General features: G+C 49.0%; 1 protein-coding gene across 1 annotated transcript in view; it reads left to right on the forward strand.

Annotated features, from left to right (window-relative positions):
* Window positions 1-2,433: 2,433 nt before the first annotated feature.
* Window positions 2,434-15,738, forward strand: part of Inpp5d (inositol polyphosphate-5-phosphatase D) — a 128,544-nt gene continuing 115,239 nt past the window's right edge. Inside the window, exon 1 of the mRNA XM_045148158.1 lies at window positions 2,434-2,657. Within this exon, the coding sequence (XP_045004093.1) occupies window positions 2,515-2,657 (143 nt within the window). The 5' untranslated portion in view covers window positions 2,434-2,514. The remainder of the gene's footprint in view (window positions 2,658-15,738) is intronic.

The raw sequence follows: 15,738 nt of genomic DNA on the forward strand, positions 1-15,738 counted from the left end.
TTTTTAACACACTTTAATTGGATTATTGATAGAGACAAGAACTTGCACAAGCTCCACCCATCATCAGGGCGTCTCTGGTAGAGATGTTGGAGTTTTCTGGAATCTGGGGGTCAAGGGCAGGGGATAAAGAAGTTGGCCACGTTCATGGCTCAGGCTTGTGCGTAGGGAAGGAAGTGAAGTTGGGGCAGGGCTTGAAGAACAGGGAGCCGTGATATGTCATGTGTGGGTCAAGCAATCTCGTTGAGTTCAAAGGTGACTATGGTGGGAAGGAAACCTGGGAGATGGAGTGTTTGATTAGTTAGACTGCTCACCACTGTGACAGAATGCCAGGCACAAACAGCTTAAAGAAGGAAGGTGAACTGTGGCTACATTTTCTGACGTGTTAGTCTATCAGGCCAGGAAGGTGCAGCAGAGCGAGCGGTCTACCTCGTACTGGTGGTATGTTGGAGGAGCTTTTTATGTTGAACAGGAAGCAGAGAAAAGGGATACAGGAAGGGGCCAGGCTGAGATAAAACCCCTAAGGGCATGCCCCAGTGACCTACTTCCTTTAACTAGTCCATACCTTTCACCATCTCCCAATAATGCCAGGATAATATGAATCTATTAAGGGATTAACACATTCATTAGGTCAGAACAGAGTGATCGGACTCTGGAAATACCCTTGCAGACACAGGTGTGCTTTTTCTGATCTTAGGGGTTCCTTTAAATCCAATCTAATTGAAAATCACATCCCATCACAGGGCTGGGAAGCTGAGGAGTGTGGAGGGAAGCTATCTATATCAGTGGGACTGTCGTGAGGAGTCACTTGAGATGAACTGGTCAAGGCACAAAGGGGCCAAGTTTGTGTTGTGTCTAGAACCGTTTGGTAAACACTGGAGACTTCCAGGCTGGAGTCAATGAAGGAATCACCAGAGGCCTGCAGGGAAGCAAGGAGAAGCCGCAAGATGCACACTAGTGCTTGGGCTAGGCGGAGATTCCCTACAGAGAAGATGGGCTAGGTGTTATGTTTACGCTGGGCCTGTTACAGAGCGGCCTTTTTAGGGCTCAGCTGGCTGGAGCAGGTCAGGTTGTGGAAGTCAGCTCTTGTCACCATTGGGTCCTGCCATTTGGCTCAGGACCCAGTGGGCTCGTGGGAAGCCATCTTGACAAAAAAAAAAAAAAAAAAAAAGCCTTGGCTCACTCTGTGACCCCCTCCCATGCCTGGCCTGTAGGCTGTGGAGACCCCGTTCTGAGTTGATCCTTGTGGAGCTCAAAACCCCCACACACCAGGTCCACTTTCAGGGCCACGCCTGCAAGTTAAGAGAAGAGGAAACCGAGGCTGAGTGAGATAAGCAGCTTGCTCAAGCTCCCACAGCTCCAGTGTGGGGGAGCTGTTGGGCTACAAGTTCACTGTCATGTCTCTGGGGACAAGGCTTGGCTGCTGGGGTGGAAGACACACCTTCTGCGGCAGGCCAGCATTTGCCCCTTCGTCTTTGGTGGGCCCAACCTGAGGGCACCCAGCTCTGGGATCCAAGAGACAGCGCCTGCCTTAGACCCTTCAGACTTCTCCTGGCACTGAATGATGGCCTCTGTCTGAGCAGTGGACAAGATGTGGCCATGCCCAGCCACAGAGGGGCAAAAATCTGATTGCAGTGCAGAACTTGGGAACAAATGGCACTGAAGTCACCAGCTTGCCCTTTGAGGATGTGTCTTCTCAGAGCTTGCTTCCCAAGTGCCTGTGAGGGGTCCAGAGGAAACGTTCAGGCTGCATGGGGGCCGTAAGGTTCGTATCCCCAGCCCTTCAGGCTCCCTGCACGTCTGCAGAGCAGGGAAAGGAAGTAAGTGCTGCCCCTGGAGCCTGAGAAGCCCTTGGAGTAAAACCCAGTCACCCCTGACCCCTTGGCATCCTCGGGGCTGGTAGCCAGGGTCCTCCAGCACCCAGGTGTGGGTCTGGAGTCACAAGTCTCCAGCGTAGGAAGGGAGAAGGAGCGACTATGCCTCCTCCATTTTGTTTTGCTCTGGGGACAGACCTTGGTCTAATTTGAGGAGATCTGTTTCCTGGTTATGGTGGGGGTGGCGTACAGTTGGAAGGCCCAAGGACTGCCCATGCTGGCATCAACATAGGCTTCCTAGTGACCACTCCTTTGGCCCATCCACACTCGGTAGAAGCCAGTTGTGAACCCTGACACTAAAGCAGCCGATGCTTTCCCCGGGCACAACTTTGGCTGATGCTGGAAGCTTCTGGAAGCTGAGGGCCACTCAGAGGCCAGCGAGGGAGAGGGCAGGGTGGGCACACCGAGGCTTGGCCCCAGTAGGAAGGTAGCTGACGCCAGCCCCCACTCCCTTGGTTTCTGTAATGAGGAAGTTCTCCACAGCTCGGTTTCCTTTCCCTCACTGAGCGCCTGAAACAGGAAGTCAGTCAGTTAAGCTGGTGGCAGCCGCAGAGGTGACAGGCTGCGGGTCTCGCAGGGCCCTCGGCCACCCGGGCGACAAGCCAGCGCTGGGGGTTGTGGCCAAATCCCGCCCAGAAGAACCATGTCCACCATGGTCCCCGGCTGGAACCACGGTAATATCACCCGCTCGAAGGCGGAGGAGCTACTCTCCAGGACGGGCAAGGACGGGAGCTTCCTCGTGCGTGCCAGCGAGTCCATCCCGCGGGCACACGCGCTCTGTGTGCTGTGAGTACCTCGCCCTCGGGCCGCCTTCCGAGCCCCAGATCACGGAGGGGAAAGCTAGCCAGAGGCCTGGCACTGGGCTGGGGGTTTTATGTCACGGGATGGCATGACCTGGCTGGCACACTGCCATTCTGCGTGGTCCATCTGAGGCCCGCCTTGGGCCTTGGCCCTGGCCCTGGAGGAAACCTGTGTCATGGCGGTGGTCTCGGAGCCTGCTACCTCTCAGAGCCACTCTGGGTCTGACCCACGTTGCAGCCCTCTGTGAGCTGCATTGCAGGCTGGTGGGGAGCCTTGCTTGGGCTTCTGGGTTAGAAGGAAATCTGGACTCTTGAGCTTCCTAGGAAGCTCGGGGATGTGGCATAGAGGGTGTGTTAGAAATCAACTTGATCAGCGCAGGTGTTGGTCAAAAATGCCCAGTGAGAAGCGAAAGTGCCAAGAGGGAACCCTTCCCACGCCCAGGCTATGTAGGTCCTATAGGTCCATTTGGGGACCCAAGTCCGAGGTGAAATTAGTAAAGAAAGGGCTTTCAGTTCATCCAGAAGTTGCATTCTGAGCCCTGAGAACAGAGGGAGCCACCACACAGCTGGTCTTTCTCCCTTGGGCCTTTCTCCCTCCTCGGCACTCAGCTGTGTCCCCACACATCTGGACTTCTCCTCCCGTCAGCTCTCCCCACGGCCTGGCTGGAGGACGTTGCTGAATGAGCCGGTTGTCCTAACAACAGAGGCACAGGCCATTTGCTGGAGATTCCCTTTTAATACCCAGCCCATTCCACATTAGTGGGAGGTCTTGGCCCTGCAGCCCTGTGATCTGTCCACATCTTGGTTCCAGTCGTGAGCAGGGCTGGGCCACAGTTAGGAAGGGTGTGTCTCCTCACACGTCTCAGGTAGCGTCCTTGGGCTGGTAGCAAGGTCCCACTGAGGAGCCAGAGCCGCTCTCTCCAGGCAGGAGGGAAGTGGGTGACTGGCCATAGATGGCTCTCGGTTCTGACTCACCCTGGGAACTGCTGTGCAAGGCGTTTGTGGGCTAGTTTCATCTTCAAGAGCTCAGCTCTTGTGAACACCTTGACCCACACATGAGAAAACTGAGGCCTGCACAGGTTAAGCAAGTGATGGTAATCAAGGTTAAGGTCATCTGCCCCCAGAGACTACTAACTGGGCTGCCCACCCCCTCCTGTGTCCAGTCAAGCTGGGCATGTGATGGGACTGGTATAGAAGCAAGAGAGCCATTACATTTACAGAGTTAGCTAGGTACCAGAGACCAGCCCAGATGCGCTCCTGGCTCACCATTCCACGCTGGTGGACTGAGCTGCTAGCTTCCTTTTCTCAGGAGAAGGGCTGCAGGTGTTCAGGACATCCCTAAGGCAATGTCCATGGAGACCAACCAATGAAGGGTCCTAAAGCGGCAGGACGCTTCAGCATTTCACAAGTTTAGCTTGACTCCACTGGCCCATGTGCGTTTTTCACCCTGCTCCAGTGTGACCTTAGCCAATGAAGATTCTGGTAGGAGTTGGCTATGTGGGCTGACAGCCTTTAGTGCCCTATAAAAGTATGTCCTTCCTGCATTGTTTCTGGTACTAACAGAGAACCAAGGCCTAGGGTGTGTTTGAGTTACAGATAATACATCTTGAGAGAGGGCTCTCTTATTTAAGGCTGGGAACAAGATCTTGGAGTCTGGGGCCAGATCAGGAAGAGTCCAAGCCTGAGGGGCCTTGCAGGACCTCTAAGTGGACAGACTCTAACTTTGTGTTCCTTCCACCCCCCACCCGCCACCACCCCTGCCTTGTCTGCCCAGAGTTCCCACGGAGCCAAGGTGGTGTGCAGAGCTGCACCCTAGGGAGGTGTACGTGATGGTCCCCAACGATGGTCACTACCTTATCAGCCCAGGCCTTAATTCTCACCAACCTCCCAGAACCTACCCCAGGCTCAAGGGTCTCCTTTGCATCCTGCTCTGCTGTGGGGACCCACCCTTTCTGCAGGGCCAGGCTCTTTTGTAGACCATGGGACACCCAAGACCACCACACTCTCCTCTGCTTATTCCTCATCCACCACCCTGGTGTAAGAAATAGAACATCTTCTAGCACCAAGAAATGTGTGTGTGTTTTTTTTTTTTTTAAAAAAAAAGTAAAATGTTATTTTTTAATTTGAGAAATCATTAGGAGCCAGTCCTTTAATACAAAGAGACTTAACTTCCTGTAAAACAAAGCCCACATCCTTACTTTCTCCGCCGCCTGTGGATGGTGGGGTCCGGCCCCCACCACTCTGCCCCCACCAGTGTCCGGACCCCTGGCAGTGAAGATCAAGGCGTCAGCGTCAGGGACGAGATGGGGTATGGGGCTGGAGAGCTTTCTGAGGTTCTGGAAGTGACAGGTTTGACACATTAGCTGTCTCTCTGGACAGCAGCCAGCGTATGAGGATACTGGGTCTTGTAGCTGTGGGTTGCGGTCCTTAGTAAGCCTGTTTAATAGTGAACAAGGGCTGTGAAGACAGCCACACGGCCCATCTGCTCTGGAGCATGCGCTGGAGAAGGACCTCACTACCTGCTCCACATGGCACCTGAAACTCTTCTGCCTAGTCCCCTGAGACTTCATCCCTGTCCCTTCTGGTGGGTGAGGGACAGTGACAGGACTTCCACCTGCTAGTTTAGGTGTGTTTGGAGCTTCAGGAAGAGCACACCCTTGTCAGGAGGGCCTTCCTGCTAGAGAATTTGACTAGGTACAACTGCGGGAGGGGGAAAGACCATGCAGAAAGACAAGGCAACAATTCAGTGCTACCCACGTGACTTAGGAGCACAACACATTCGCCCCACGCCTTGCTTTTTATTTCCTCGAGAGAGGTCAGCCCTGTCACCTACCAGGAAGGCTTTGATCTTGCCTCAGCCACTCAGAAAGCCTTGCTTCGGGGGAACTTGGACTGGCATCTGGGGCCCAGAGTGCTGGCCTAATGAGACCCCAGCAAGAGAACGGCACTGTTAAAATCCAGCCGTTTCAGCAGCAGAAGGGCCGTGGGCTCCTCGGAACGAAGCCTATGTCATCTTCACTGGTCCCTACTCAGATCCCTGTGCTCCAGGAAGCCTGTGGGCCCTGAAAGTGACATCGGCCATGGTGGACAGAGACTACCAGGCTTGGACCCTCCTCCCCTGCTGAATAGGGCCAGCATGGTCACCCAGTACTGCATTCTGCAGATGCCTTCCAGGATGGGCCAGCCAAATGGTCTCCTCCTGCCCAAGCTTCACAGAGCTAGAACTGTGGCCCAATATTATTGGGGTGTAACCTCTCTGCTCCCTGAAGTAGCAGATGGAGCCCATAATCAATAAGATCAGTTGGCTCCAGTCCACAGGGGAGGTGTTCCCCCTAATCTGCTCTGGAGATGTCTAGCCTTTCTCTCATGGAGCCTGTGTCTGGCTTTGGTCTGCCTTACGGATGGTTTCCCTAAGCGCACGGCATTTCACAGCACAGCCTGGCTTGATGGTGGGATCAGGCTCTGACCCAGGGACAGGCCACGAGATAGCCTGGGCTCAGTGACCCCATCAATATAGCATGAAGAAGCACAGGACATTTACCACAGAAACCTACCACCCCTCCAAGAAGGCACTCTGCTAGTTTGGAAGAAATCATATGACCATCCAAATAGCAGAAGGTGCGCTTAGCGCTTAGAGTTTACCAAGTGTCACCAGCCGCTTTAAGCTCTTCACACACAGTGACTCCACTGTGACATTCAGAGGAAGTACTACCTTTCTCACAGATGGGGAAACTGAGACACAGAGAGATGGTGGCCCATTCCAAGTTTATAGGACTAACAAATGGCAGGGTCAAGACGTCCACTCACACTCTTCTTAGTAGGACAGTCAGAAGTAGGTGGGGGTCAAAGGCCTGAAACACCAAAGAAGGGACTTGGGGAGGCAGACAAGTCCATCTCAGGGATGCATGTACCGTACCGTGGGGGAGCGGGGTGCGTGGGCTGATATCTTCCTTCCTCCAACCTCCTTCTGTAAAATATCCACAGCTCATTAATGACTTTTCTGCAAATGTAGGAAGGTACTGTTTTCCATATCTGGTATTGACCGCAAGTAGCTGGAGGCCCACAGGTGTCTCAAGTCAGCTTGACGTAAGAAGACAGGCCAGGGCTCTGGGGAGATGGCTCTGTGGGTAAGAGTGCTTATTGTGCAAGCACAAAGACTTGAGTTTGATCCCCAGCACCCATGTAAAGAGCCAGGTGTGGCCATGGAAGCTCCAGTGAGGAGGTAGGCCGAGGCAGGAGAATTGCTGGGACTTGCTAATAAGCCAGTGTAGCTGAAAAAAATGAAGAGCTCCAGGTTCCATGAGAGATTGTCACAAGGAAATCAGGCAGAGGAGCAGTAAGGAGACACCCATCTCCCTCTGGCACACACACACGAACATGCACACAAAAAAAAAGAAAGAAAAATAACGGGCCATTATCTAAGGATGGCTCTCTTGGGGTTTGCTTCTGTCCCCAACACCAGGAGGAAGCTCTGTGACCATAAAGATCTATGCAGTCCACTCAATTGTCTTATCAGTGTGAAGTGACTCAGAATGACTCTGTCACAGCTGAGTGTCTCTGGGCTTTCTGTGCCCATGGTCAGCATCCTGGGAACCATCATCCAGGTATGTGGCAGACACTCAGGTGCCTTTCACATGTTGGCCTATCTGATAGGCTAAAGTCACCGGCTCATGGACATCAGTTCTCACTTGAATGATCCCATCTCTCTGGGACATGAAGTCCAGTGTCTTGGCGAGCTGTGGTCTCCAGCAAGGCCCACCTCCCTGCCCCAGAGATGCAGTGAAAGGAACTCTGCTACTGCTCCACAATTCACAGCAAGCCTTGGGGTCCTGGGGAGCAGAGCTGTGGAGCTGCCCAGATCCGATGTGCTACGTTGGCAAGATGCTAGCCTTCCTGACAACCCAGAATCCATTCATTGGGCTATAGTTCTATAATTGAAGCATAATTCACATACAGAGAGTTGGCCTTCCGCGCTCTAATGGACCACTCAGTGGGCTCTAGAACAGTCAGGGTGTTGTGCACCCAGAACCATTGTCTGACTTGAGAGCATTTTCGCTGTTCCCCAACGACTCTGTGAACCCTGAGCAATCACTCTCCACTCTCCCTCCCCTAATCTCTGGAAACAACGAATCTCCTTTCCATCTCTGACTCTGGGCATTCTGTGCATGTGGATTTATATGACATGTGGCTACTGGTGCCTAGGTTTGTTCACTTGGCAGAATGCTGTCAAGGTCATCTGCGCTGTAGCACGAATCAGTCCTTTGGGTGGCTCACTAGTAACCACACCTGGTTTATCTAGTCAGCAGTTCAGGGACATTGGGTTGCTTATGTTTTTTGGCTGTTGAGAACAATGCTGCTGTGAATATCTATGAACAAATCTCGGAGTGGATGCACGGTTGCAGTCGTCTTGAGGATGAAGCTCGGAGTGGAACGTGGGTCACATAGAATGCGTTTCGCGTTTTGGGAACTGCTAGACTGTGGTCAGCAGTGGTACCCTTCACCGTCCCACCAGCCAGAAGTGACGGGTCCAGTGATCCACGTTCTCACCAACACTGATGATCATCTGCCTTTTGTTTGCTTGCTTTTATTTTCACTCCCTTTTTTTTTTGGCTGGACATATGTGTGTGTGTGCATGTGTGTGCGAGTCAGCATACAGGAGCCATGACGCATGTGTGGAGGTCAGAGGACAGCTCTCGGCATCAGTCCTTACCTTGACTGAGGTGGCATTTCTTGTGCCCTGCCTGCCTTCCCCCAACGCTTTACACAGTGCCGCCATTACAGACGCTGGAGTCACAGAACCGACCTCTCGTCGATCCAAACAGGGATCCCACTTGCACAGCAGGGCCTTTGCCCACCGAGCCTTCTCCCGAGCCCTGGGTTTCAAAATGGATATGTTTGTATTTATTTAATTTAGAGAGATAAAGGGGCAAACAGAAGGGGAGTATGGGCACACTAGGGTCTCCTATAACTCAAACTCCAGACGCGTGTGCCACTTTATGTTTCTGGATTTCAGCCCAGTACTAATGAATCAAATCCCGGCCATCAAGTATTTTTGTCTGTTTGTTTTGGTTGATTTTGTTTTTGAGACTGAGCTCATATAACTTAAGCTGGCCTTGAACTCATTATACAGTCAACGCTGGCTTGAATTCCTGATCCTCCTGCCTCGGTCTCCCCACCGCCATGATTACAGGTGTGCACCACCACACGCGTCTGGCTCTGTCTTTTTATTTGTAATCATCCCAGTGGCTGTGAAGTGGTATCTTACTGTGGTTTTGACTTGACACCATAACAGTTAATGACGCTGAGTCTTTTTACATGCTCACTCGGTGTTTATGCATCTTCTTTGGAGGGCTGTCTATCCATAGCTAAAAAGCAAGGTTGAGGAGAGAAAAGTAAGGGGATAGGAGTACTGTGAACAGCCTGAGACCAGGCACATAGCAGGTACTCACTGAATGCATTCTTTATGCCAAAATACTGCTTATGTTATTTTATCTTATTTGTTATTTATTTATTTATTTTGGTTTTTCGAGGTAGGGTCTCACTCTAGCTCAGGCTAACCTGAAATTCACTCTGTAGTCTCAGGGTGGCTTTGAACTCATAGCGATCCTCCTACCTCTGCCTCCCGAGTGCTGGGATTAAAGGCGTGCGCCACCACACCCGGTATAATTTTATTTTTAATATGTATATGTGTACATGTTAGTCATACATGTGTATGCATGTTCACATGTGTGTGTGTGCATGTATGTGTGTGCACACATAGGCATACACATGTGTATAGGCCAGAGGACAACCTTGTATACCATCCATCTCTTTGTGAGAAAGTGTCTCTCATTGGCTTAGAATTCACAAATTAGGAAGGACTGGCTGTCCAGTGAGTTCCAGGGATCCACTTGCTTCTGCCTCCCCAGATCTGCGATTATGGGTCTGCACCACCATACTTGGCATTAAGATTTTTAAAAATTTATTTACTTATTTATTTGCAAGCAGAGAAAGAGATAAAAGAGACAGACAGAGAGAACGGGCCACCAGAGTCTCCAGCAGCTGCAAACAGCTCTGGAAGCATGCGCCACTTTGTGCATCTGGCTTTACGTGGATATTGGGAATTCAAACCTAGGTCATTAGGCTTTGCAGCCAAGCACCCTCACCACTAAACCATCTCTCCAGACCCCACACTTGGCATTTCTACGTGGGCTCTGGGAGTCAAATTCAGGTCCCGTGCTTACTGACTGAGCAGTCTCCCAGGCCCACTGGCCGTAAAAAGTGACTAGTGACATCTGTGACGCAGAGGCAGAAAGAACGTGTCTGTGAAGAAAGCCCCACAGCAGGAGAGGAGAGGAGAGGAGAGCAGTGTCGCTTCGGGGACTTCCTGAAGGCCTCGGGAGACGCGGAGCTGTTGTGGGGGGCTCCTCAGAGGAAGTGCTCAGCAAGATTGAGACAGGAAGAGGACTTGAATGATGCACGCAGGAATGACCAGTGATAGCTGGGCCCAGGGCTGAGCACTGAGAAGCCTGAGGGGGAGAGAGCCCAGTGTAACCAGGGAGGATAGGGAGAAAATCAAGAGGAGAGCCACACCGGCACAACCTTTTGAGGATGAGAGGGCAGAATCCCATGGCTCTGTAAAAGCTTGCCAGCAGCAAAACTGCATGTCTGGTGGGTGGGGAGCCCCGTATAAACAGTGGCAGCAGGCTCCCGCCGTGTGGGCAAAGAGGTGGGGAGAAGGAGGCTGTGGATTCCCCAGGGTCCAAGTCTGACTCTGCCATCTTGTGAAGTCATCTCTGCTCCTTGCACACAAATTCCATCGTATTACTATAGCCCAATAGTCATATTTTTTTCATTTTTCTTATTTGAGAGAGAGAGAGAGAGAGAATGGGCATCCAGGGCTTTCAACCACTGCACGTGAACTCCAGATACATGCGCCACCTTGTGCATCTGGCTTACATGGGTCCTAGGGAATTGAACCTGGGTTCTTTGGCTTTGCAGGCGAGCGCCTTAACTGCTAAGCCATCCCTCCAGCCCCAGGTCTAGTTATAAACCACATTGTGGAAGACTGACCAAAGGACTGGCTGGGCCAGCACCTGTTCTGCAAAGAGGAGGTGCTCACTGGCTGCAGGTGGATGTAGGAATAGACGGAGCCTCTAACAAATGGTGCAGCCTTCTTTTAGGTGACATAAAAATGGTACTGGCTGGGTGTGGTAGCACATGCATGCTTATAATCCCACCACTTGGGTATTTGGTGCAAGAGGATCACTATGTTTTTCAGGCCAGCCACTCTCCCCCTGTCTCTCAAAAACTATTAAGCATAAAGTACAAAGTATATAGAAAAAATCATCAATGTTATATCTTCTCATTTTGTCTCTCCATATATGTATACAATCTGTATTTCATATATACATATTATAAAGACATCTTACTACAGTCTGAGTTTTCCAGTGGCAACATTATTATTTTTTTTTTTTTTGCACTGAGCTAGAATTTATTCCCTGACACCAGACCTCACAGATGTACTGAATTCTATGACATGACACGCCATGCTTTGTTGAAATGATTCTTCTGTTGTCAGACATTTGTGTTATCCACAAGGTCTTCTTGTTATAAACATGACTGCCATTTAGATGTTTGGGCAGAAATATGATACACACTGCTGATTATAGACTCCCAGGGGTGAAGTGATTGGATCACAGAACAGGCCCCTGTTTAGGCTCTTGATACAGCAGGGCAGAGCTATCCAGGAGTTTTGTTCCAATGTATGGCCCTGGTGAGCAGTGAAGATGGTGCGTGTCCTCCTCATTCCCACACCCTGTTCTACATGCCCAAAGTCACAAGGTCAAGGTGGCTGGGCTCATTTTGATCTATATTCACTTACGCTGAGCTTATTGGACAGGCCTGTTGGCATTCAGACTTCCTCTTTGAGAATGGCCTTGTCGTTTTTTTCTAACACTTTTCTTTTATAAGCACTGTATAAAGCTGAGACGGAAAAGTGCCATGTGTTCCAGGGAGGCTTGGGCTACAGAGGGAGTTCCAGGCCAGCCTGGGCTAAAACAAACAAAGAAAAGGCTGGTGATATAGCTCATGCGTCAAGTGCTTCCCTCATATACCCAAGTGCTTGGGTTCAATCCCCAGGTTCACCAAAGGAAAAAATAAAAAAGTAAGGTTGTGGGAGTTATGTGACCTGATTGCATACGTGGCTTGGATCTCATTCATTGCAGTTATTTTCACTGTCATTCATTCATCTTCATGCTCTGTATTTTTTGACATGGAAGGTTTATATGTTTTTGCAAAATCTACACATCTTCTTGTGTGATGTCTTTTGTTTTTCAGTGCAAGAATCCCCACCCCTGCACATAGAAATCCCTTGCTTCTTCCTGTGGGTTGCAGGAGGTTCAGGATTGGGCCTTTGTAGCTAATCAGTTCAGGCTAAGGTATGAAACTCCAACTGTTTATCTAAATACATCAAGCCCTGGCCACATTTGGAAACCTGGACTAAGAGGACCTATGTGGTACTTGTTGGGTGCACTAATGGACGAATGGGTGTCATATGCTTATCATGGTGTAATAGATACAGACAGATGAAATGGTCATGGACTATTGATTCTGGGGTCAAGTTTGTTTTCCATTAGAACCCTTTGATCTTGCTAGAATTAATTTAATGAATGGCAAATGGTAAAGATTTAGGCATATTTTCTCAAGTAATCATTTTTCTCAAAACCTCTTACTAAATAATTTATTCCTTTCCTTTTCCTTGTCCTATACACTTAAGTGTCTCTCCTTTGCCTGTTTACCTGCTCCAAGGATGCCTTTTTATACCAGTATCAGTACAAATGCACTGCAACTGTTTAACAAAATGTCCTAGGAGTTTCAGATCTGTCATGTCCAAGTACTCTTTCAGGTGAACGAGACGGTCATGTGAAGTTGGAGAAAGTTTACTATTGTGGCCTCAATTGAAATGGCATAAAATCCAAATATAATTTGTCAGCTTGGTGTTTCATTATCTTATTGTGTTAGCTCTGTGAAGTTACGTCTCACTGTGGCTTCTTCATGTCCTGTTACAGCTGTGAATGGTACCCCAAATTACTGGCTCATGTTAATCAAGTTCCTATGGGGAATTTTACGAATTCATCTTTGATTCTGTCACTTTGACCATTCCTCATTATTTCAAATTATCTTTCAGCTACTTATTTGGTTTTTCTTCACGTGTGTGTGTGTGTGTGTGTGTGTGTGTGTGTGTGTGTGTGTGTGCACATGCATGCCACAGTGTGGGTGGAGGTGAGAAGACTACTTTCTGGTGCACACCACATTTTTGAGCAAGGTCTCTCTCTCCTCACTGTTGTGGGTCACTGATGAACTCACCGTGAGCATCTAGGAAATTCCTCTGTCTTCACTGCCCATTTCGACACCAGCATTCTGGGGTTACAGAAGCCTGCCATGGCTTCCAGCTTCCTATGTGGGATCCTGGGAGTATCAAACTTGGGCACTCAGGCTTGGCTGGCAAGGGCTTTATCCACTAAGCCATTTCCCTAGGCCCAGTTTGTTTATTCTCGATAGCCCTTCACATTTTTTAATGTATTTATATGAGAGAGAGAGAGAGAATGAGAGAGAGAGAGAGGAGAGAGCGCACCCCAGGGCCTCCAGCTGCTGCAAGTGAATTCCAGACATGTGCCACTGTGTGCATCTGGCTTACGTGGATCCAATGGCTAAGCCATCTTGCCAGCTCCCTAATAGACCTTCATATTTTATAATTGACAAATCACGATCATTGTGTGGTTTCCTTCCACATACTTACAACTCCTATTCATTTTATACCTTATTATATTGGCAAGTTTTTCTAAAATAATACAGTGGGAAACATTGGGGGAAGAAAACATATACCTTAGGGAGAAGCATCTGGTTTTTGAAAAATTTTTTTAAAATGGCAAAGCCACTTTTCAGAACGTTTCTAGAGATAACCATTTAGTGCTTACTTCCACTCTTTTTTTTTTGTGTTGGTTTAGTCTTGTTTTCATCTCATGTCACATTTGCCCCATTATAATTTGCAGAGAATTTATCCACTGATGGAGGTTTTCAAGTTTTCTGGCACACAGTTCTGCATGGTTTTGTATTATATAATGGTAAAATTTCTCTTATTACTGCTGTTACCTTCCTTTATTCATTCCTCATTTTGTGCATAATAGGCAGGATCCCAGCAGGAAATAGTTGGTATATTCAAAAGAGGTGAGAAGCAAACTGGCAAGCTACCCCCACCTCCTGGACTTAAAGAAGCAAAGGAGGGAGGGCTGTCACCGGAGCCTGGCACAGCCCCGGCTGTAGAACAGGTCAACTGGCTTAGCTGTGACCTCCAGAGTAGAAACACAGTTCCAGCCACCCCACAGGGGCAGCAACAGGTGGGGTGGGAAGGACAAATAGTAACTGCTCCCACTTTCACCTTCCTTTGGCTGAGGCTGGGTGAAGTGCTCTGTACTTCTTGTACACAGGGCAGGTGGGAAAGAGTGGATGGATCTAGATTGCCCGAAGGACGAAGGAGTCGGCCCAGCTCATTCAGTACCTGTTTCTTTCCCTTAGTGTCCTTGTCAGGGGCTCAGCCATTGAGCTTTCTGCTTTCCAAGCCACAGACTTGGAATATTGGGGAACTTAACTCATCATAAATATTATCTGATTTTTGAAAATATTTTTTTAAATGACAAAGACACTTTTCAAAGTATTTGTAGAGATAACTACTTAGTGCTTACTTCCATTTTTTTGTATTAATTTAGTCTTGTTTTCAACTCATGTCGCATTTGCTCCATTTTAATTTGCAGAGAACAATCTGGGGTTTTCAAGTTTTCTGTTATACAATTACACCACTGAATTACATCCAGAGACTATTTTATTTTTAATTTTTTTCATTTTTATTTATTTATTTGAGAGCGACAGACAGAGAGAGAAAGAGGCAGATAGAGAGAGAATGGGCATGCCAGGGCCTCCAGCCACTAGAAATGAACTCCAGATGTGTGTGTCCCCTTGTGTATCTGGCTAATGTGGGTCCTAGGGAAGTAAGCCTTGAATCGGGGTCCTTAGGCTTCACAGGCAAGCACTTAACCACTAAGCCATCTCTCCAGCGGCCCCCCCCCCCACAGACTATTTTTTTAAGTAAAAAAATAAAAAAAAAAACCAAAAAAAACCTCTGAGCTGGGTGTGGTGGGTTCACACCCATAATCCTGTGCCGTGAGATACTGAGGCAAGAAGATTGCTACAAATTTGAGGCCAGCCAGGGATACACAATAAGACTATCTCAAAAATACAAAACCAGGGCTGGAGAGATGGCTAAGCGGTTCAGGCGTTTGCCTACAAAGCCAAAGGACCTCAGTTCAATTTCCCAGGACTCAGGTAAGCCAGACCCTACCTTAAAAGATGATGGAGACCTGTCTTCCATATATACATTTTTTTAAGGTAGGGTCTTGCTGCAGCCTAGGCTGACCTGGAATTTACTCTGTAGTCTCAGTGTGACCTCAAACTCATAGCAGTCCTCCTACCTCTGCCTTTCGAGTGCTGGGATTACCATATATATGTATTTTTTAACCTCCCCTTCATTAAAATTTTTTTTTGTTTATTTGTATTTATTTGAGAGTGATAGACATAGAGAGAAAGAGGCAGACAGAGAGAGAGAGAGATAATGGGCGTGCCAAGGCCTCAAGCCACTGCAAACGAACTCCAGACACGTGCGCCCCCTCGTGCATCTGGCTAACATGGGTCCTGGGGAATTGAGCCTCGAATTGGGGTTCTTAAGCTTCACAGGCAAGCGCTTAACCACTAAGCCTTCTCTCTAGCCCCTCCCCTTCATTTTAGAACCTGTCTTTTCCTTCTCTGTGACATTCCTCTTCCTTCTCGGTAACTTCCCCGGTACATAGCTCTTGTTTCTTACTCCTGCTGTACATTCAATTCCGCTCTCAGCCCCGCACTTCCTCTTCAGACTGGTTCTCTTCACCCCCTTTTATTCCATTTCTACAATGTGTTCTTCATTTTTTAGACACAGTGGTCTCTCTTACCTCTGCAGAGTTCGCAAATAGAACAGCTCCCTGTGTTTTATTGAAATA

This window comes from Jaculus jaculus, chromosome 4, assembly GCF_020740685.1.
Source record: "Jaculus jaculus isolate mJacJac1 chromosome 4, mJacJac1.mat.Y.cur, whole genome shotgun sequence".
Lineage (NCBI taxonomy): Eukaryota > Metazoa > Chordata > Mammalia > Rodentia > Dipodidae > Jaculus > Jaculus jaculus.